The 22,720-nt window shown below is 40.7% G+C and overlaps 1 protein-coding gene across 3 annotated transcripts in view; it reads right to left on the bottom strand.

The window, feature by feature from the left end:
* Positions 1–13,887: 13,887 nt before the first annotated feature.
* Positions 13,888–22,720, bottom strand: part of LOC136858539 (uncharacterized) — a 204,430-nt gene continuing 195,597 nt past the window's right edge. For all 3 annotated transcript variants that reach the window (XM_067138150.2, XM_067138152.2, XM_067138151.2), the window contains one exon: positions 13,888–14,411. In XM_067138150.2, coding sequence (XP_066994251.2) covers positions 14,256–14,411 — 156 coding nt within the window. In that variant the 3' untranslated portion in view covers positions 13,888–14,255. The remainder of the gene's footprint in view (positions 14,412–22,720) is intronic.

Below are 22,720 nucleotides of genomic sequence, written 5' to 3'. Positions count from 1 at the left end.
AAAATTCTGGCTACACACAACGAGAATAATCGGATGGAATCCATTGACTATTGATCCCTGCATTGATATAGCGTTAAGCCAATTTCCCTAAAGTTCTTTACTTGGGGGATTTTAGCAAGCCTCACACCTGAACAATTTGGATTTCTTGGTATGATATACAGAGAGGAACACACCAATTCATCACTTTACAACCAGACACACACATACGAATACTCGATGCACACGCACGGGAACACAACAACGTGGGTACGCAGATAAACTGGGTGCGTTACCTGGCGCCCCTAGCGGAGGTTTGTGACACTAAGAGCTCACGCTGAGCCGCATGTTAACTGCATAGCATAGAGCAGGCAGTATATAGGATTGAGACGGCGGTGGTTTTACGAGAGCGGTGACCTTTTTCTCTTTGAAGCTCATCTTCTCTGTGTGTACGTGGCAGGTAACAACAATGCAAGCTACGATCAATCAATAATCAATCAATACTGATCTGCATTTAGGGCAGTAGCCCAGGTGGCAGATTCCCTATCTGTTGCTTTCCTAGCCTTTTCCGAAATGATTTCAAAGAAATTGGAAATTTATTGAACATCTCGCTTGGTAAGTTATTCCAATCCCTAACTCCCCTTCCTATAAACGAATATTTGCCCCAGTTTGTCCTCTTGAATTCCAACTTTATCTTCATATCGTGATCTTTCCTACTTTTATAAACGCCATTCAAACCTATTCGTCTACTAATGTCATTCCACGCCATCTCTCCGCTGACAGCTCGGAACATACCACTTAGTAATTCTAAATTCCCATGGAGGGAATTAGATATTTTTCCACCAATAGAGCATATCAAAAATCAGATAAAAAATTAGATGTATGGCTTTTCAGGCGTTTGCTCTATTAACCAGCATTTCGTCTTAGGTCTGACACCAGACTCGTCGAAATGCTGGTTAATAGAGCAAACGCCTGAAAAGCCATACATCTAATTTTTGATCTGACATACCACTTAGTCGAGCAGCTCTTCTTCTTTCTCTCAATTCTTCCCAACCCAAACATTGCAACATTTTTGTAACGCTACTCTTTTGTCGGAAATCACCCAGAACAAATCGAGCTGCTTTTCTTTGGATTATTTCCAGTTCTTGAATCAGGTAATCCTGGTGAGGGTCCCATACACTGGAACCATACTCTAGTTGGGGTCTTACCAGAGACTTATATGCACTCTCCTTTACATCCTTACTACAACCCCTAAACACCCTCATAACCATGTGTAGAGATCGGTACCCTTTATTTACAATCCCATTTATGTGATTACCCCAGTGAAGATCTTTCCTTATATTAACACCTAGATACTTACAATGATCCCCAAAAGGAACTTTCACCCCATCAACGCAGTAATTAAAACTGAGAGGACTTTTCCTATTTGTGAAACTCACAACCTGACTTTTAGCCCCGTTTATCAACATACCATTGCCTGCTGTCCATCTCACAATATTTTCGAGGTCACGTTGCAGTTGCTCACAATCTTGTGACTTATTTATCACTCTATAGAGAATAACATCATCCGCAAAAAGCCTTACCTCCGATTCCACTCCTTTACTCATATCATTTATATATATAAGAAAACATAAAGGTCCGATAACACTGCCCTGAGGAACTCCCCTCTCAACTATTACAGGGTCAGACAAAGCTTCACCTACTCTAACTCTCTGAGATCTATTTTCTAGAAATATAGCAACCCATTCAGTCACTCTTTTGTCTAGTCCAATTGCACTCATTTTTGCCAGTAGTCTCCCATGATCCACCCTATCAAATGCTTTAGACATGTCAATCGCGATACAGTCCATTTGACCTCCAGAATCCAAGATATCTGCTATATCTTGCTGGAATAACCTTTCCTAAAACCGAATTGCCTTCTATCGAACCAGTTATTAATTTCACAAACATGTCTAATATAATCAGAAAGAATGCCTTCCCAAAGCTTACATACAATGCATGTCAAACTTACTGGCCTGTAATTTTCAGCTTAATGTCTATCACCCTTTCCTTTATACACAGGGGCTACTATAGCAACTCTCCATTCATCTGGTATAGCTCCTTCGACCAAATAATAATCAAATAACTACTTCAGATATGGTACTACATTCCAACCCATTGTCTTTAGTATATCCCCAGAAATCTGATCAATTCCAGCCGCTTTTCTAGTTTTCAACTTTTGTATCTTATTGTAAATGTCATTGTTATCATATGTAAATTTTATTACTTCTTTGGCCTTAGTCTCTTCCTCTATCTCAACATTATCCTTGTAACCAACAATCTTTACATACTGCTGACTGAATACTTCTGCCTTTTGAAGATCCTCACATACACACTCACCTTGTTCATTAATTATTCCTGGAATGTCCTTCTTGGAACCTGTTTCTGCCTTAAAATACCTATACATACCCTTCCATTTTTCACTAAAATTTGTATGACTGCCAATTATGCTTGCCATCATATTATCCTTAGCTGCCTTCTTTGCTAGATTCAATTTTCTAGTAAGTTCCTTCAATTTCTCCTTACTTCCACAGCCATTTCTAACTATTTCTTTCCAGTCTGCACCTCCGGTTGAGGTGGCGTTTTTGTGTCATAAATATTCATTTAACGCCTTCAAGATTGGATTATTTACGCTCATCTTTTCTTATTTTAACTATTGATAACTGCAGGTATGTTGGTACTTTTTCTAATATTTGTTTGTGGTGATGATTCATTCCCAACTGTCACGGTTGATTGACATGCATCTTTTCCGCTCCGTCGTATGATATGTTTCGTGTGGGTGTGGCTGTGATCTTGTGATGATGGCAAAAGAGTCTGTGTGTGGCTACGTTTTGGTGCACTGCGTGCTCCCGTACTTCGTAATCCCAAAATATATATGCCTCTCGTCTCGACCAAGGAGCTATATCCAGGTCGCACGAGACGCGCCATGTTGATGGATGTAAATAAAGCGATGGTTCACCCCGACCTAATAATATAACTGCACGGTACACGCAAAAACTTGGAATAGGGGAGACCTGTTGATAATGACCGTGAGGTCACAAATTTATGATTTGCATTTGACTGTGTTATTTGAACGGCCGTTTGCCTTTTATTTCCCGATACCCTCATGTGTTTGTGCGATTGCTGGATGCGTATGTGTTGGTGTGTGGAGCAGTGAAAAAGGTGGTATGTCGGTCGACCTGCCTTTATTGTTTGTTTGTATCCGTGCTCCTTTTTTGTTCTCGGCACAGATCTGTAAATTTATTTTTATCCGTGGCTGATACTCGCTTGAGTAGCCGCCATGTTGGCTGCGTATTTATGCATTGGGCGTGCCTGTAGTATTCTTTGGATTTTTCATTCTTGGTTTTGGTCCATGGAGGCTGGTTTTAGCCTTGCGCCGATATCTCCATTCTTCTTATCTGTCTTTTGTTCTCCGTGATGGGCGGATTGTTGTGTGAGCTATTCGTATTTTTGCTTACATAATGGCGTAGTAAAGCAGTGTCGTGAATAAATGGCATTTTATCGTAAAACGGGCGACCTTATTATGATGTGAATACGGTAATTACCCGCAAATGATATAATGAAGGTGTGCTTGACAGGCGCTGAGCATTTTAAAATGTGTGATAATGTATTCAAACGAGTGTTAGCCTTGAGCTCACGCCAACGTTCAGAGATGTTTATTAATGTAAGGTACGTCCATGTTTACTATCTTTACACTTCTTTAGATTTCACTCATGAGTTCTGTTGCCTGTTTCATTTGAATGTTATTAATAAACCCTAATTCTAAGTCCTTTTTTCTTTTATTGCTAGTAGTCATAGTCTTGCCCCTTGTTCACCAATTACGAGGGGGTGTTTCCAGCTTGGGGCGGTATTTCAGCCTTTCCTAATCGAAGATCCCGCATCTCGAATTATTCCCTACGAAAGTGTTAATGTCGATGTTATGTGGATTACTAATATGTCTAGGGGTAGTTCAGAGGTCAGGAGGTTTGGCACACCTTCTCTCCCAGTGCTGTTCCATTAACATCACTATCTCCCAAATGCAAGCTCACAGCTAGGCGCCCCTAACCACATGGCCAAGTTACTTGGTTTTTCTCGCATCTCCCTGGAGACGCAAGAGATGCACGTTGCTTTCGAGGTACTCCTTAGAACTTTGTTCTGATAGACTTTGATGTTTCATTTTACAAACCATCCACTTCATGTCCGTATCGATACGACAATCTAAGAATCAAAGAAATACTTTTAGCCAAGTAGTCGATACCTTTATTTGCCTTTGGCAATTTTATAAAATCAATAATAGTACATGTTTTGACTGCTTCGCTGTCATAAATAGGTAGGTTCACGTAACCTTAGGTGTAAATAGGGTAAAAGTCTGCACAATATATGTTCTTGTATTAGCCTTGATAACTTCTCACGGGAAACTTAAAATTTTTGTCTATTGGGGGAGGATGGTGGTATTGTGGGTGAGGGTTGGAGGGGTGGGGAAGAATGCTTAAAAAGTGATTAATAACGTGTCCTTACTAAAATATTGCTAAATGTTTTTCTTCTAATAAGAAAATAAAAACGTCTTTTAAGTCTCTTTATAGCTTCTGTTTGGAAGCATATTTGACAAATGATTAACTTCTTACCAACTATCTACTTGAGGTGTTATTAAGGCATAACAAACTTATTAAGTAAAATACTTCTAAAAACATATGTCAGCTTCCAGTTGAGGATTAAAAATCTTATTTTTTAAGTCCCATTCATGTTGTGCTTGAAAGCATGTGGAAAAAGCTGGTTAGCTTGCTTTTTTATTGACAAAGGTAGATTCTTAGAATGCTTTTGCAGGTCAATGTTGGGATGTGCTCAGAAGTTATTTGTCCTTAAACCATATAATTGGGCAGCTTGTAACACGATCTGCAACTGGCAGAAAATGGATAAAAATAATTTAAAACGTTTTTTTCAGAAAGTGTTGGCATTTAAAATTACCTCTTAGGAAGAAAGGGGGACGGTGTTTTCAAAAGTACTAATTTGCCCTGGTCTGGACTTCCATGTTACTTCCCGCTATCTTTGGTGTGGGTCTGTGCCAGTGTCCTCCGTCCTCGATCTGGTATAGTAACGGTGTGTTGTAGCCTACTTGCTAGCCTGGTTCAGGGCGGGGAGAGGGGAGACAAGGGCGTGTTGTCATCTGTTGTTGTTTCTCAGGAGGTGGGGAGTATATAGAAGGTTCTCTGCAATGAGGGCTCACATGAAGGAAACAGGCTATAAATTCGCCAACATTAAACAGGACTTTGAAATTATTAACTGGATAAACAAGGGAAGACTTATGAATAATTTAGAAATCATTCACTCCCATCTTTATAAGTTAACGAATAAGGATCGGAATTTAAACAATACGAACGAACAAAGAAACCCTCTATATAAACATATACTTAGATATATGGAACTAATAGAAAGGAAGCAAATGAGCTTAGCAAATAACACGAACAATTATGACGCCTCTAAGTCACAGTTAGCACTTCCCTCCTCCCGAGAAACAACAACAGATGATGACGCCTTTGTCTCCCCTCTCCCCGCCGAACCATGCTAGCAAGCAGGCTACAACACATTGCTACTATACCAGATCGAGGACAGAGAACACTGGCACAGACCCACACCCAAGATAGCGGGAAGTAAGACGAAAATCCAGACCGGGGTAAGTTAGGACGTTTCAAAACACCGTCCCCCCTTTTTTCTTAACCCATTCGCATCCTATTTAAATACCGTAGCAGTTTACTGAGAAAACCCATTTAAATCCCGCACTACGGCACACACTGTGAGGACGTGGGCCATGGTAAAGTTGGCACCACAAAAACACACTGAGGGGTCTTACCCCTTTAGGAGTTAAGAACACGATTTTCAATGACATATACACAGCCTACACAAAACTACGACCTCACGGAAGGTCACATGGTCTCGCTGTAGACTTTCCCACCGTCATCCGTGTCATCAGCACTACTACACGCATCACTTGAACCCGAACTAAAACCTTCAGGGTCTATTTCGTCATCACAAACATCACTGTCTTTATAATCACTCTCTAAAACACTATCTATTAGCTTTGGTATTCCATCTTTATCAACACCAACACATCTGCTTGATGCCATGATTGCAACTGATGTGAGTGAAATAATATGAACAAAGATTCTTTTATCTCTTGTTCCAGAAGTGTGTGATAACCTGGAGCGCGGGAAATAACCAAAGCCACATGTCTAAACTTCAGCTCAGAATGCATACAACTGGTATCTTTGAGTTAGTAACTGAACTATACGTATTGATATACAGCCGTGCATCACCGCGAGCTGAGCTCGTAATTGGATTCATATGCCACGAATAACTTTTGCGAGCTAGGGTCATCAAATTATGTGACTGGGTTAAGAGATAATTCTAAACGCCAACACTTCCAGAAAAAATATTTTTAATTATTTTTACCCATTTTCTGCTGATTGCAATTCGTGTTACAAACTGCCCAATTATATGGTTTAAGGACAAATACCTTCTAAGCACATCCCAACATTGACCTGCAAGAGCATTCTAAGAATCTACGTTTGTCAATTAAAAAGCAAGTTAACCAGCTTTCTCCACATGCTTTGAAGCACAAACATGAATGGGACTTAAAAAGAAGCTGACATATGTTTTTAGTAGTATTTTAGTTAAGAATAAATTTTAGTTATACTTTAATAACACCTCAAGTAGTTAGTTGGTAAAACTTTATTCAGTGTTTTTCCAAATATACTTCCAAACAGTTAAAAAAAGACTTAAAAGATGTTTTTATCTTCTTATTGGAAGAAAAATTTTTTAGCAATATTTTAGTTAAGGACAAGTTATTAATCACTTTTTAAGCATTCTTCCCCACACCTCCAACCCCCATCCTACCCAATAGACAAAAAGTTTAAGTTTCCCATGAGAAGTTATCAAGGCTAATACAAGAACATATATTGTGCATATGTTTACCTTATTTTCACCTAAGCTTACGTGAATGTAGCTGATGATGACTGCGAAGCAGTCGAAACGTACCTATTAATGATTTTATAAAATTGCCAAGGGCAAACAAAGGTATCGATTAGGTGGCTAAAAACATTTCTTTGATTCTTAGATTTGATGTTCCATACAGGCTGTTATTATGATGGGCTAGTCACGCCCAACTACATTTTATAACTAACTGCCAGGTTTCAATAAGGCCACCCGTAACCTAAAGAACAGACACCCTTTGCACCTAGCTGTAACCTGGAGAACAAATGCTGCCTGCTGAGCTTCAATGGCATTTCCTCCACTGGAGGACCAGCACTCAACTAAGGGTGCGAACATACCGAAGATGCATCGCAGCTCGCGGTCGCGGTTTACATCGCGGTCGATGCCTCGATGTCACTTCCTGGTAACACAAACACACAGTTTTAAATGGCACAGTTCATGTCAAAGATGCTGGCTTCCATTCACCATCGTGATTTACCAGGAGGTATAGCGCGATGACAAGAAAGTTTGTGTTTCCATCACTGTAGAATGGGAGGCATCGATGTAGCTTGCTCCCGATTGAAATCAATCCCCCGTTCTACTGTGTCCTTGATTCAGGTGTTCGAAGAGCTCACGTGTGTATTCGTAGCTGTTATTATCGTCTTGCTATCTACTGTTGCGTTACAGCTGATTATTATGAAAGACGAGCTAACAGATGTGATATTTAATAGTCCAGCAATATGGGACAAATGTAATAAACTGCACCACAACAGACATGTTTGTCTAGGCAATGGAAGAAAATAGCAGCAAAAATTCTGATCAACAGTTAAATTTTATTATTAACACTGTTCTGCTAACTTAGTAAGCCTATATTACATGTACAGAAGTTAACAGAATGTCTATATTTGCTATTATTATGGCACATTCAACTGACAATAGTTAATAAACGTGGAAAATGAGTACAATAATAGGGTAAATACAATAGTTTTGAAAAATTCAAATAATTATCACAATCACCACTTTGGTTAATGTTCGGATTAGCAAACAGTATACCAAAGGCACATTCCACTGTCTATTCTAGCCAGCGATAATCGCTCATTGAACGTATCCTGTGCCTCGTCCAATGCTTTTCCGGAATAAGGTTTCATGAGATTTTGTTTCAGAGGATAGGCTTCATCCCCAATAAAGACATAAGGAACCTTCTGACTTGAGTTTGGTAGGCTTCTCTCTTCTGGAATTCCCAACTTGTTTCTTTCCAATAATTAAGAGAGCGTTGAAGCTCGGAACGTACCTCCATCACTCTGCTTCCCGTATCCTCCAACATCGAACCTATAGTGATCATCAACTAGCCCTTGAAGAACTATTGAAAAGAACTTTTTATAGTTGTAAAAGATGAAACCTGAGTGGGAGGGACGTTATATTCGAACATGCTTACCATCTAGTGCTCCGATGCAATTTGGAAAATCCCAAAGGTTTTCATACTGTTCAGCAATTCTTATGAAATCTGATGTTGTAGGGCTCTTCATATGAATAGGTTGGAATGTTTCCCGAAGTACCTTGCATACTTGCTTTACGTTGCAAGTGATAAAAACAATACAAAACTTCAATATTTCTACACTACTTTCTCAAAAAACATTACAAATTCAACAACAAAAACCCCATTAAGAACTCAATTGACCTATGTCAAACCTTAAATAAATTTACACTGCTACCAAACCACATTCTATGTTCCTTTGACATCACTAACATGTATCCGAACATCCCAGTTCTCGAAACCATCAGCATCATAAGAAACAATCTCTCCAAACACAGTGGACTAAGCAAAATAGAAATTGAAGAGTTTATTAAAGTATTAACCTTTGTATTAAATAATAATTACTTCACGTTCAACAACAAGATATACCACCAAAAGGGCTTAGCTATGGGACCCTATTTCTGGAATTCTAGCGAACATCTACATGGACAACTTATAACACAGTAAAATAATAAATTCCATCAATGGTATTCATCTTTGGCTCCGCTATGTCGACGACACATTAGTCGTCATCGATAAACAGTGCAATAGCAGCGACAACATCCTCACATTCCAAACACTTTAGACAGCAATATAAAGTTTACAAAGAAGGATGAGAACAACGGCTCTATCAATTTCTTAGACATCAACATCACACGAATAGACAATGCTTTTGAATTTCGGATACACAGAAAACCCTCCTTCACTCCGCTAACAATAAACAATAATTCTTTACACCCCAACTCTCATAAACAAGCCTCATACTACAGTTTAATATATAGAGCTTTAAAAATTCCCCTTGCACCTAAAAAACTAAAAAAAGAACTTGATTACATAAAAGAAATTGCCAAGTTCAACGGCTTCAACACCAACATGATCGACAAGATCATCAACGAAGTAAAACTAAAATTAACAACACATTTTTCCCCAATAAAACCCAATAAACCCAAATACGCAACTTTCACATACACTAATCCAGTCATCCACCAGATAGCCAACCCACTCAAAAAGCACGAAGTCAACATTGCTTTCAAAACGCAGAACACGAACCAGAACATATTTTGCAACGAGAACTCTGTCAACCCAAGAAAAAATCACTACGCCGGCTCAGGTATTTACAGACTCACCTGTTCACAATGCAATGTCTCGTACATCAGACAAACTGGCCGAAGCTTCCAAACCCATTATTTAGAACACTACAATGCCCAAAAACATAATAAATTTTCCGCAATGAGCACCCACGAGGGACACTGGCCACCACTTCACCACAATAGAACAAGACCTAAAAATCCTAAAAAAGAGTTGAGAAAGGTAAACTAATGACTGAGTTTGAGAACCTATACATCTTTCTAGACCAACAATTCAATAAAGACAAAAATCTCAACGAGATAATAGATATAAAAAAAACTCTTTATGAACAAATTCCCACGTTACTACAAAAAATGAATTTTCAAGGCAACAACTTGTCTAAAATCTTTAATACCACATTAACTAACTCACCCAGCACGTCGACAGTTACACCCCTCCCCCCCACCTCCCCCATTCCCACCAATCCCCCCACACGCAATGACAGCAAGCCCATACCTCCTCCCACCCAAGCACTTCCCCCTCCACTACGACCCCATCGATACAACACGAGAAATAAAAGCCACTCGACCAACAAAAACACTACAACACCCCACAAGCGAATAACATTCAACCGCATTAATAAAAAGACATCAATACTATCCACGTAATTTTTCGAGTCCGTACATCCACCCCCCCCCCTCCCTCTTTTTTACAAACCAACACTTTATCAACCAGCACTCCCAACACATAACAAGCTCACCCCTCCACTCTACCTTCCTCCATTCTGACAACTCACCTCTGTGCATGAACTCCACCCATGCTCCTACCTCCCAAAGCTCCCCACCCCCTTCCACCGCCATTGCCAACCACATGTGCGTATTACCGACTGTGCCTCCTTCATAATCAACCAACATCCATCAACAAATTGCCTCTCAACGACACATCAGCTATGTAACATAACATTTACTCTTCATTACTTACCATGATCTTTTCTTACACACCAACTAATACTATTAACATCTCGATTACAGATAACTTCCACTTCATACAACACAACTTCCAACAACACGCTAGAATTCCAGCGCATATCGGCACGAATATGGCGTGCCACTACGGCTCCTCTTCGCAGACAAAATGAAGAGATGCCTCGTCCCAGCTACATCGCTCTGACTCTATAGTTACCGTATACATTCTAATCTCTCCACTGCAGTTCATAGCATAAGCAACTCCATTCTATTTCACTAGACCAGCAACAAAAAACTGTAACTTCGTCCGAGGTCCTTCATACATTCATTCACGAAATAATATCATTTTAAGTCTCACCGGCATCTCACACCAATGTTTTCACACATCATCCCAAGCTACAAGAAGTCAACTAAGAAAAAGCGAAGGATTCAACCTGCAACATACTCCCAGTAATACATTTACCTACAAATAACTGCCATCATTGTTGCCATTCAAATGCACTGTTTACTCAATGACACCCATTGAGTCTCCGTCCACGCTGACCAGTTCACTGTACCGAACCCGGTGCTTCAACCAGACAACTTTCTGTTTGATGCCTATACAACCTCATTTGGCTATGGAATATTTTCCCTGCCCCCTGTGATTATTAACTAAAATTAAACCACTCTGCATATATCTGATATGTCAATGCTACAATCATCTTCCAACGATTAAAGCAACGGGACGCACTTGGTAATATACTTTATTATATCCTTGCTCACCAAGCTGCTCTCTTGTAAATATGTATATAAACTGTAAATTCTCAACTGTTCAATTGGATAATGTAAATTTACTGTATAGTTACCAACCACTGGCAGTAATTTTTGTTAAAAACATTGACGCCGAGTACTATACCCTTCCCCCCGACTGTTATACTGTAAATAATTTTATAAACTTTATATTTTCCTATGAGTGCATCAATTATTCTTCAGAGTACCACAGCTGAACTCTGCTATAATTACCCAGTAATTTTAAGCATTGGTGCCGACTTCTTATTCTTTAAACTTATGTTGTTTAACCATCACCATTGTACAAGAGTTTCTCGTACTTAATTTTCCCATTGTAATGTGTATTAATTTGTGCATGTTAAATACTAATCAGGTACCTGATTTTTGCCTTGATAGGTAATTTGACTGATGATGCCCTCAATGAAGGGCGAAACATGTCTCAAGCGGAATTAATAATAAATTCCTAAATGTAAAATTTATATGTACTGAATAGGTGACAAAATAAACCATTTAGCATCCTACTTGCTTCACAACATTCTCAACTGTGGAAGCTCCCATCCAAAACGAGAAGGCCAAGTTCTTGAAAATGCATCCAGTTGCCAGATACCTAAACAAGTTAAAATATTATGTATAATTTTTCTTGTCAAATACAGAATTGAATTCTTTAAATAATTACATTCAACATCATTGTTATTCCAAACCAAGTTTACAGATATGCTGACTCTCGCCATGAAATAGTTATTTCGTTAGTAACTAATTTCAGCTATGTTATTGTTGCAGAGACAGAGAAACAGCTGGAAGAATCTTCGACAAGAATTCGGAAAGCAACTGAAAAAACACGAGATTCGCTCTGGAGATGCCGCGTCCGATGAAAGTCAGTGGCCCTATTTCAAAAAAATTGCTCTTCCTTCTGGATCAGTTCACCCCTTGTGGAACGTCTGGTAATTTGACAGCGAGACATTAAGAGTTATCACCTTCTTCAGTTGAGAACACCGCTGACAACGATTCAGAAAAATCCAGCCAAAGTGACGATGATACAACTTCTACACCTGATTTGCACCATGCAATTCAAGGCCAAGAACAAACACAGCAAACAACCCCGGCATCGTCTTCCTATACAGCTACATCTTTAACGTCTGAATATCCTACGAGAACAGGCTACAAAAGGCTATTAACACCTAGAGCCGAGATTGGTAAACAACTCCTACATTTGGAGAAAGAGAGGCTTGCAATGAAGAAAAACAAAATATCTTACGACCCCAATGACAAGGATGTAGAATTTTTCAACTCTCTTCTACCTCACTTGAAGAACTTATCACCTAGAGACAAATTTATATTTAGGATGAAAGTGCAACAAACCCTATTTGAACTTGCATTTCCTCAGCAACAAGCTGCTCAACAAGAAATATCCTTCAATACATTCAAACCCATTTCCAATGATTGTCAACCTGGACAATCTCATCGCCACGAATCTCTGCATAATTGGACCGGGTACACCAGCTCTGAATAGACTTGACCTATAACGCACAACAGGAGTTGTGTATCATTCACAATTCACATTTCCGAAGACTATTTTTCCTACAATTGCTACAATATATTAATGTGTTGCTTCAAAAATCAACAATAGTTGTTGATTATAAGTTACATGGATATCACGGAACAATGAAAAGATACTTCTTATTATTATACCTCAAAAGAACAAATTAAGAAAATAAATTTATAAACTGCACAATTATATCTTGTTTACATTTCAAGCACAGATCTTGCCTTATCGTCACAACCAATCTTTCTTCCGCTAGAACTGGACTTGTGTGGTAGTTATAGTACATCACAGATCACAGTATCAAGTTTTGATTCCACATTGTTTTATATGTATTGGAACGTCTCAAGGGACATTCTCATGTATGAATTGAATCTGTCCGGGTGGTGTTTCAGTTCTTCAAATAAGTTGTGATATTCCCCCAGTTCCTGCCTCCTTTGATTTATACAATGAGCATTCCACTGGCGAGTTGACTGATTTGAAAGTAGCCACCATCGTGTGCTTATGCACAATGAATCACTATCTCCACTGTCACTTGAATACATACTCTATACTTGTAAAAGCTCAGCAATAGAGGTAAATTATCTTTAACTTGAACACGGAGATCTAAACATTACGTCCACTCACTGCAAACACATCTCAGAACACTGAAAGGTAAATCACCCCGGTATGTTCACCCTCCATCAACCGCGACGTAAACCTCGACCACGATGCATCTTCAGTATGTTTGTACCCTATAGGTAAACCTCCGCCCAAAGTCGTTGGCCCCTCTAGAGATTTGGGCTACTTACCACTGCCCAACACTCGGCGTTGAGTCACTGGCTGTACAGTCTACTCCATCGCATAACAGGTAACCCTGGCCAGACAACCAAAAGTTTTTTCTGTCTTTTTTTTTTTTGCATATTTCAATTGTATTAAATGCCTGCTTGTCTACCAATTTGAAAGATTTATAATGCCTAACCTTTGGTCTCCTATCATAACTTACTTAATTGTTTACTAAAATGACCAGTAAAATTGTATTATAGGAGAAGGGGCAATTAAGTCAACCAGGATACTGAAATAAAACAAGGGAATTAAATTATTTAGTGTATGGAATATTTCTCTAAGACCAGCATGCAAAATATGAAGCTCAATTTATAAAATAAAATAAAATAAAATGGAACATAAACTTCTTAATTCAAGAAAATCTCATTTCTGAAGGTATACATTTACATTCTCCTAAACAATGCTTCCAGCAATAAACGAGGAAAACTGTTTCCATGATGCATTTTTTGTAATACAATGAGTGGGTAATACAGGAGTTTTCCTTATCACATCTTTATAAACTGTTTGCAGGAGACATTATGAAACTTTCCAAAAGCTGACTTCTTTTCAAAAAGTCCTGCCTGTATTTCAGTTTACAAGATTTATCCTAGTGTTCTGAAATTATCCTAGTACAACCTCAAAAAGATCTCAAACTACTCATATTCTTCAGGTCTTGGGGAAATGCTGCTATTTCAGATGCAGTTTTATCTATGGTGTCACACCGAACATTATGGCTGATAGAAAGGGGTTCTTCTGTTGGACATTCAACCACCTTCTTCAAGTTAGTTGGAAACTGGAAAAAGAAAAATAATGTATAAAAGCTCCAGCAGGCATTACGATCATTACATAGGATTATTTTGAGATAAGTTTCATCAGATAAGCATTCTTAAAATAGAGTACTACTGCAGCTCAGTTGAAAAGATTACCAAAATATAGAATGGTGTAGAGAGTTGCATCAAAACTACCGATGGACTGGTGACCCCAAACAACAACTGAGGCAGTGAGATGCAAAACTTGTCTTGTCCATCTGAGAGAGTTTTGAGATATTTACAAAAAATCTTTCACTTACCATTCTTTACAGTTTTCTCTCATATTTAAATCTTATGCAGATCTTCAATGTTTATTATCCAAACACAACAGGTTTTTGTTATTAGTGATAAATGATAAAAGTTTATTTACAAAAAAAAAAAGCCATATTTATATGCCTTTGGCATAGTTCATAAGCAGAGTATATCTTTCTTTTGCAGTTTTTATACTTTTCTTTAATCTTATATTCAAAAGCAAAAAACGTTCTCGTCATCAATGGCTTGGTCCATCAGGTGAGCCCGGAGAATGTCAGCCGGTCCATCTCGACAGACTACATTATCCTACAAGGTTATCAAAAAGCGACAGTTATCCAAAGACAGAGCCAGACAGCCAGCCTCCACCGCATCGCCATCACAACTACTAGTAACTCCAATCCTCATCAGGCGACAAACAACTATGGCGAATCAACCTCAACAGCCACCACAACAGCAGCCGGAACAACCTCCACCGGTCCAACCGCAAGGCCAGCCACAACCCCCGCAGACACTGGAACAGCTTTCTGCAATCGTCAACCAACTAGCAGTCAACATGAATATGCTCACCCAACATTTTTTAGCCGACAATCGAGCATCCGACGATGGCGGAGGGGCGTCCGAAGCTGGGGACCTGAATTTTCGGAGCTTACGCCCACACAACTACCCGAAGGGACTGGAAGTGCCGCTGGACTACAGGGTCTTTCAGACTGCCACCGCTCTGGAAGGTCTTCTACCGGGGATACCAGCTGGCCGGGACCACCACGACACCACCACCACCACCACCTTGTGGCTCCTCTCAGCATGGGACAGTTTGGACCATGCACAACGCAAATACGCATTCAACAGAGCCAACCTGCTCTACATTCCACTTTCTCGTGGATGGCAAGCAGCTATACAACTCGACCAAGCCACAGGAAACGAAGTGGCACTCCTACCACAGGGCTTCCAGTTCCAACCTCTTCCGAGGTTGCCGGTCAGTCGCGCCCCGACAACAAGGGGGAGGGGACGGGGAGGAAGAGGACGAGGGACAGCAGCGGCGGCAGCACCAGCAGCACCTCAACAGTACACAAGGCGACCATTACTCCACCACCGGGCTGGATCCCCCGGGCCCGACGGAGTCCGATCCCATCACCGACTTCCAGCGATCGAGCTTCACCTCTTCACTGGCCTCCCAAACGCCGGCCTCGCCCAGCGCGGGGACGACCTCCGACTCGGCGCAGTCCCCGGAAGCTGACAGGACAACGCAAAGTGCCTTAAGTGAAGCAGCATGTGTCAGTGCATTTATTGTCTTATTCATTATTGCTTTTACCTTATGGGTAATATTTATGTATAATCTTTGTCGTCTTTCTACTGTACCATTTAAATAAAGGCAGTACTGGTGGAACCAACCTTCAGGGGTTCCATGGCTCTATAGCCTCTTGCCCCAGCGCGGCTGCGCCAGTGCTGTCTCCTCCTACACGCGCTAAGCCAAACGGCTATATAAGGCGAGGGGGAAATGGCTCTGGAGCAGTTGCAAGCTGGGACAGGAGGCAGAGCCAAAAATGGTACAGTAGAAAGACGACAAAGATTATACATAAATATTACCCATAAGGTAAAAGCAATAATGAATAAGACAATAAATGCACTGACACATGCTGGTTCACTTAAGGCACTTTGCGTTGTCCTGTCAGCTTCCAGGGACTGCGCCGAGTCGGAGGTCGTCCCCGCGCTGGGCGAGGCTGGCGTTTGGGAGACCAGTGAAGAGGTGAAGCTCGATCGCTGGAAGTCGGTGATGGGATCGGACTCCGTCGGGCCCGGGGGATCCAGCCCGGTGGTGGAGTAATGGTCACCTTCTCTACTGTTGAGGTGCTACGGGTGCTGCCGCTGCTGCTGTCCCTCGTCCTCTTCCGCCCCGTCCGCCGCGGCTCCTCCACCTTGTTGTCGGGGCGCGACTGACCGGCAACCTCGGAAGAGGTTGGAACTGGAAGCCCTGTGGTAGGAGTATCACTTCGTCTCCTGTGGCTTGGTCGAGTTGTATAGCTGCTTGCCATCCACAGGAAAGTGCAATGTAGAGCAGGTTGGCTCTGTTGAATGCGTATTTGCGTTGTGCGTGGTCCAAACTGTCCCATGCTGAGAGGAGCCACAAGGTGGTGGTGGTGTCGTGGTGGTCCCGGCCAGCTGGTATCCCCAGTAGAAGACCGTCCAGAGTGGTGGCAATCTGGAAGACCCAGTAGTCCGGCGGCACTTCCAGTCCCTTCGGGTAGTTGTGTGGGCGCAACCTCCGAAAATTCAGATCCCCAGCTTCGGATGCCCCTCCGCCATCGTCGGATGCTCGATCGTTGGCTAAAAACCTTCAGGAACTCACCCACCTGATTGTACTCCGATCCCTCGGGATCAACCCAATCGCTTGAGAACAAGCACACCATGATTCGTGCAAGTAAGAACAACATTACTCCAGGTGGTAACCAATCCACCCGCCAGCTGAAAACGAAGACGGAAACCGGCCACTTGGATTCTGGAGGAACCGGGCTGACACGAAAGAGAGAGTCGGAGCTCTCTGGCAAACTTCCCATTAAAACGCCCTTCTACATCGGCATGCTAAACATAAACACACTCCTACAAGTAGGCAAACTTCTCAGATTAACATCAGAATTAGATCAGCAAAAAATCCAGCTACTCGCCGTACAAGAGACCAGACTCACCGAGTCGGAGACATCAGAATATGGTAACTACCGCATTTTCAAGAGCAAAACTACACGAACAGTAGGAAAAGCCACACCAATGTTACGCATGGCCTTTTTCGTACATAAAAAGATCGCGAACTCCGTAGAAGAGATCACACCCATAAACAACAGACTAATGACCTTGCGACTTCGCTGTGCAAATCGCCACTACACCTTTGTAAATGCCCACGCACCCACCAACGACTGCAAAAATCAGAAACAAACAGAAAACTTCTGGAACAAACTTGAAACCACACTCATCAAAATACCTGAAAAAGATACAATCATTCTCCTCGGCGATTTCAGTGGTAAAATTGGTAAAGAAAAGTGCTACAAACACCAGATCGATCATGTCGCCATCTCCTTCCCAGCATAAAAAGGAGTACATAACGTTCAAGTCAGCAGAGGAGCCAACATTGACTCGGACCATCATCTAACGAGAATCAAAGTGAAATTTACCCCAAAACGCTTCTACCAGAAATCCAAGGCAAACAAAAAATTGGACACAGCACAAATAAAAACATCAAATCTCAGGGAAAAGTGGGAAAAAATCCCAGCCAAAACTTGGAATGAATTCCACGACAAAATCATGAAAAGTGCATCAGAGCAAATCCCACTACAGAAAAAGAGCAGACACCCGTTTTGGAACACCGAATGTGACCAAGCCATATTGAATAGAAAAAATGCATACCAGAAATTCATCAGCAACCGTACACCTGAAAACGAAGAAAAATTCCACGAAGTCCGCAGACAGACCTCTAAACTCATCAGACAAACCAAGAGGAAATACCTGGAGGACCAACTAAAGTCGGCCGAACAGGACTTCCGCAACTACAACACCAGAGATTTTTACAGCATCTTCCGCAACAGATTAAATGGGTACACACCCAAGAACCTCTGCTTCAGAAAACAAAACGGAAAACTGGCACTCACAGATGATGAAAACACCAAGGAACTCACGAGATACTTCGAGTCACTACTTAACTGCCCAGAACCAACGGAAAGGTTTCCACTTAAAACCCCACCCAAACTCAAACCCAGACTCATCCCCACCTACACAAGAGGAAATACACCGACACATACAACGACTGAAAAACAACAAGGCATCCGGAGACGACGGCATCATAGCAGAACTTCTTAAACATCTAGGAAAGAATTCTCTCCAAGAACTCACATAAATCATACAAGAAATTTGGACAACGGAAAAACTACCAGAAAATTGGACAAACGCCCTCCTCGTTCCACTTCACAAAAAAGGTGACCAAACAGATGTGAACAATTACAGGGGAATTTCCCTGGTGCAAGTCGCATACAAAATCCTCTCCGCAGTCCTCCTCCAAAAAACACAGGAACAACTAGAACCACTCATAGGCGAATACCAAGCGGGCTTCAGGCCCCACAGATCTTGTGCAGAACAGATACTCAACCTGAAAACCATCTTGAAACTACGACACACAAGAAGACAACCCACAATCTGCACTTTCGTGGACTTCCAGAAAGCATACAACTCCATTGACCGGCAATCCCTCTTCCAAACACTGAGTGAATATGGACTGGACAACAAGACTCAAAAAATCATCAGACTAACTCTCACCAACACAACCTCCCAAGTAAAATTCATGGGAAATATATCTGAAAAATTTCAGATAAAAACTGGTGTCCGACAAAGAGATGGACTTTCCCCACTACTCTTTAACATAGCCCTGGACAAAATCATGAGAGAATGGGAACAACCTCTAAAAGCTCAAAATTGGCAACCATTTAGTATGACAAGAAAACATGTAAAAATCTCCTGTCTCGCTTTCGCAGAAGATCTCACGATCCTCGCAACAAACGAACAACAGGCAATCAGCCCAATCGAAACCCTCAAGAAATGCTCAGAAAAATTTGGCCTACAAATCTCCTTCAAGAAAACCAAGGTCATGTGTAACCACTGCAGCCTCCAGAATTTGAACACAAAATTTGGCACAATCGAAAAAGTAACCGAGTTCCGATATCTCGGAGAAATTATAGTACCAACAGGAAAAGAACAGAAGGCCGTCGAGGTCTGCATCCAGAAAATGAAGACAGCCCTCAGCCGAATGCAAAACATTTACAACAAAAAATGCCTTTCAATCTTCACCAAAATTCGACATTACAATACTGTGATCAAACCTGAAATACTATACGCGAGTGAAACACTGGATCTCCAAGGAAAACAGTACTCAAAGACATCCTGAAAGAGGAACGTAAAATCATCAGAAAAATTCTCGGCCCAAAACTCATTGACGAACGATATAGACTGCAATCTCGTACAAAAACCGAGGAGCTCTCAAACCTTGCAGCCGGCATCAGAAAAAGACGTCTGAAATTTTACGGACACATCAAACGACTTCCAGAAAACAGACTGACAAGAACCTCACTTGAGGCAACAGAAAACATCAAAACAAATAGGTGGACAACGGAAATCCGCCGAGACCTAGAAAAATCAGGAATCAAAGTGGCCGACATCGCTGACCGAACCTGCTACAGAACGAAAATCAACAGAGAGTCAGAGAGAAACCACAAGAAGACAGGAGCTAAGTGGACAGAAGAACGAAGAACCACGATGAGAGAAAAATTGAAGGCTGCCTGGCAAAGAAGGAAATGCACAACTTCTAAGTGAGCTTTGCGTGATCAGTTTTCTGGTCTTTTTCGCATCTAATAATAATAATAATAATAATAATAATAATAATAATAATAATAATAATAATAATAATAATAATAATAATAATAATTCCTTGCTCAGAATATACTTTATTTTTTGGGTAATTCTGAACCTATTGCTTTTCAGTTTTGACTCAGTTACTTTTTAACTGTTATGTTCTTCAGTCTGCTAAAACAAATTTTGAATAATAAATTTATAAACCACCTGAAAAAAAGCATATAGTAATAGTATTATACTTGAAGAAGAAAAAACTTAATTAAAATTAGAATGACATGTTTCGTTCTTGAAAGAGTATGATCAGATTCTATCAAATCACACTCAAATATTAGGAATGTATAAACATTTAGGTTTATTTCTGTTTAAATACTTATGAACAAGAAATCTGGAACTTATCTTAATACAGTCCTCTTTTGTCTCAACCCAAGCATGCACAAATGTTTATACATTCCTAAACACTTGAGTGTGATTTGACAGAATCTGGTGATGTTCTTTCAAGAACAAAACATGTCATTTTAATTTTAATTAAGTTGTTTCTTTGTTACCAAACATTTTTCTTTTTCAGGAAGCTTATAAGCCTTTGGTTGTGGCATCATACGCAACCATTAACCCCGCTCAAGGGAGAGAGGGTCACCTTCCCTGTTCTCCACTTGAGTAATTCTTGCCTGGCGCATCCACGCTGCAGGAGTGGGCATACTCCAGGATGGCTAAGTTCAGACATGGACCCAGCCCCACGGGGTATAATGTGGAACCCACGCCCAGGGTTACGGGCGAAGACCTTAACGGCATCTTTGGCAGAGAAGGAGACCTTCAGAATGGCAGAGATGGCGGATGAGGCAACCCATCCTCCCTGGGGATAAATAGAAGAGGACACCACTGCCTTGTGGAGAAGAGGGATCCTCAAAGGCTAAGGGAGTAAACTCCAACAAAAAATCCTCACCTGTGTTAGGCCTAGCAAGTCAACAGTATGAGTATGAATATACTGCTTTCAAACCTAAAACAAGCCTCAGATGGAAGAATAAATTAAATACCAGACATGGCAGTTCTTCTAGTACCGCCCGAATTAATGATGGCCAAAAGTCTGATGCTCATCGGAGATACGAGAAGACACAAAACCCTCCCAAGAAGGAGCGACTAAAAATTGGTACACTCAATATCCTCACTCTCACCAACAAATATGAAGAACTTGTGGATCTTATGGAGAGGCGTAAGCTCAAGATATTGGGGTTGAGTGAGACAAAATGGAAAGGATATGGGAAGAAGTCCGTGAGAAATGGATATGTGCTGTACTGGAGTGGGAACAATATTGAATCCAAGAATGGAGAAGAAATAGACACACAGACAGATGTCAAATTTGTGAGTGATAGGATCATCCAGATGAGACTAAGTGTTGGTAATGCACACCATACTCTTCTGAAAATATATGCACCGCAGACAGGATGTACCACAGAAGAGAAAGAGCAATTCCTTATCGAACTTCAGGAACAAATAACTAAGGAGAACACAATCATTATGGGTGATCTGAATGCCCCAGTTGCTAAAGAAAGACTAGGCTGTGAAAACATTGTTGGCCCCGATGGCTATGGTAACAGAAACTCTGAAGGAGAGAACCTGATTGATTTCTGTGTGCGAAACAACTTAATCATACAGAACACATGGTATCAGAAAAGGAACAGCCATAAAATAACGAGATACAGCTGGGATGGAAAGCTCAAGACTATGATTGCATCATCACTGACAGAAAAGCGGGTCAGTATGTTAAGATGTTAAAGTCATACCCAGCGAGTGCTTAGATAGCGACCATCGGCTATTATTACATAAAATCAGCTTCATGGTCCGTATCGCATTTCAATAAATTCACAATTAAGTATTTATTATTTTCCACCTAGTTGATACAATGATTGCTTAAGGGAATTTAATGGTTAAAAGTGGTACATGTTTCGTATATTATCAACATCTTCAGCCACATAACATGTTAATTTTAAGGACACTTCCTCTTAAGCATTACTTTGTCCATTTATATATTTTTCATCTAAACTGTGTTATGTGGCTGAAGATGTTGATAATATACGAAACATGTACCACTTTTAACCATTAAATTGCCTTAACCAATCATTGTATCGACTAGGTGGAGAATAATAAATACTTAATTGTGAATCTATCGGCTATTAATCGCTGACCTAAAAGACATCCATATGCCCAAAATTAAACAAAAGAAAATGCCAAAGATTAAGGCATGGCTGTTGAAGGACATGGAGAAGAAAGGAAACTGTGAAGCGAGGGTAGCAGCCAAATTACCCAAAACTGAGAAAGGGGAAGTAGAAGAAGAAGGGTCCTTATTCAAAGAAACCCTTGTAAAAGAAGCCATGGAAATTTGCAGAAAAACAAGTGCCACACCAAAAGAGAATGGTGGAATGACCGAGTGAAGACATCAGTAATGAATGGACCAATATATTCAAAAATTTTGGACTGAAGATAAGCAAAACAAAGACAGTAGAAATGACCATCAACAGAGAAGGAACACGCTCAAATATATTTCTAGAAAGAGCAAAAATCAAATCAGCTTCCCACTTCAAGTACCTCGGAAGCACAATCTTGAAAGACAACACTGTCAGGCAGGAAATACTCAGCAGGACACAGAAAGCATCAAACTTCT

The sequence above is a fragment of the Anabrus simplex genome, chromosome 1, assembly GCF_040414725.1.
Source record: "Anabrus simplex isolate iqAnaSimp1 chromosome 1, ASM4041472v1, whole genome shotgun sequence".
Taxonomy (NCBI): Eukaryota; Metazoa; Arthropoda; class Insecta; order Orthoptera; family Tettigoniidae; genus Anabrus; species Anabrus simplex.
The sequence above is the reverse complement of the archived record's forward strand: the minus strand, read 5'-3'. Positions and strand labels throughout refer to the sequence as shown.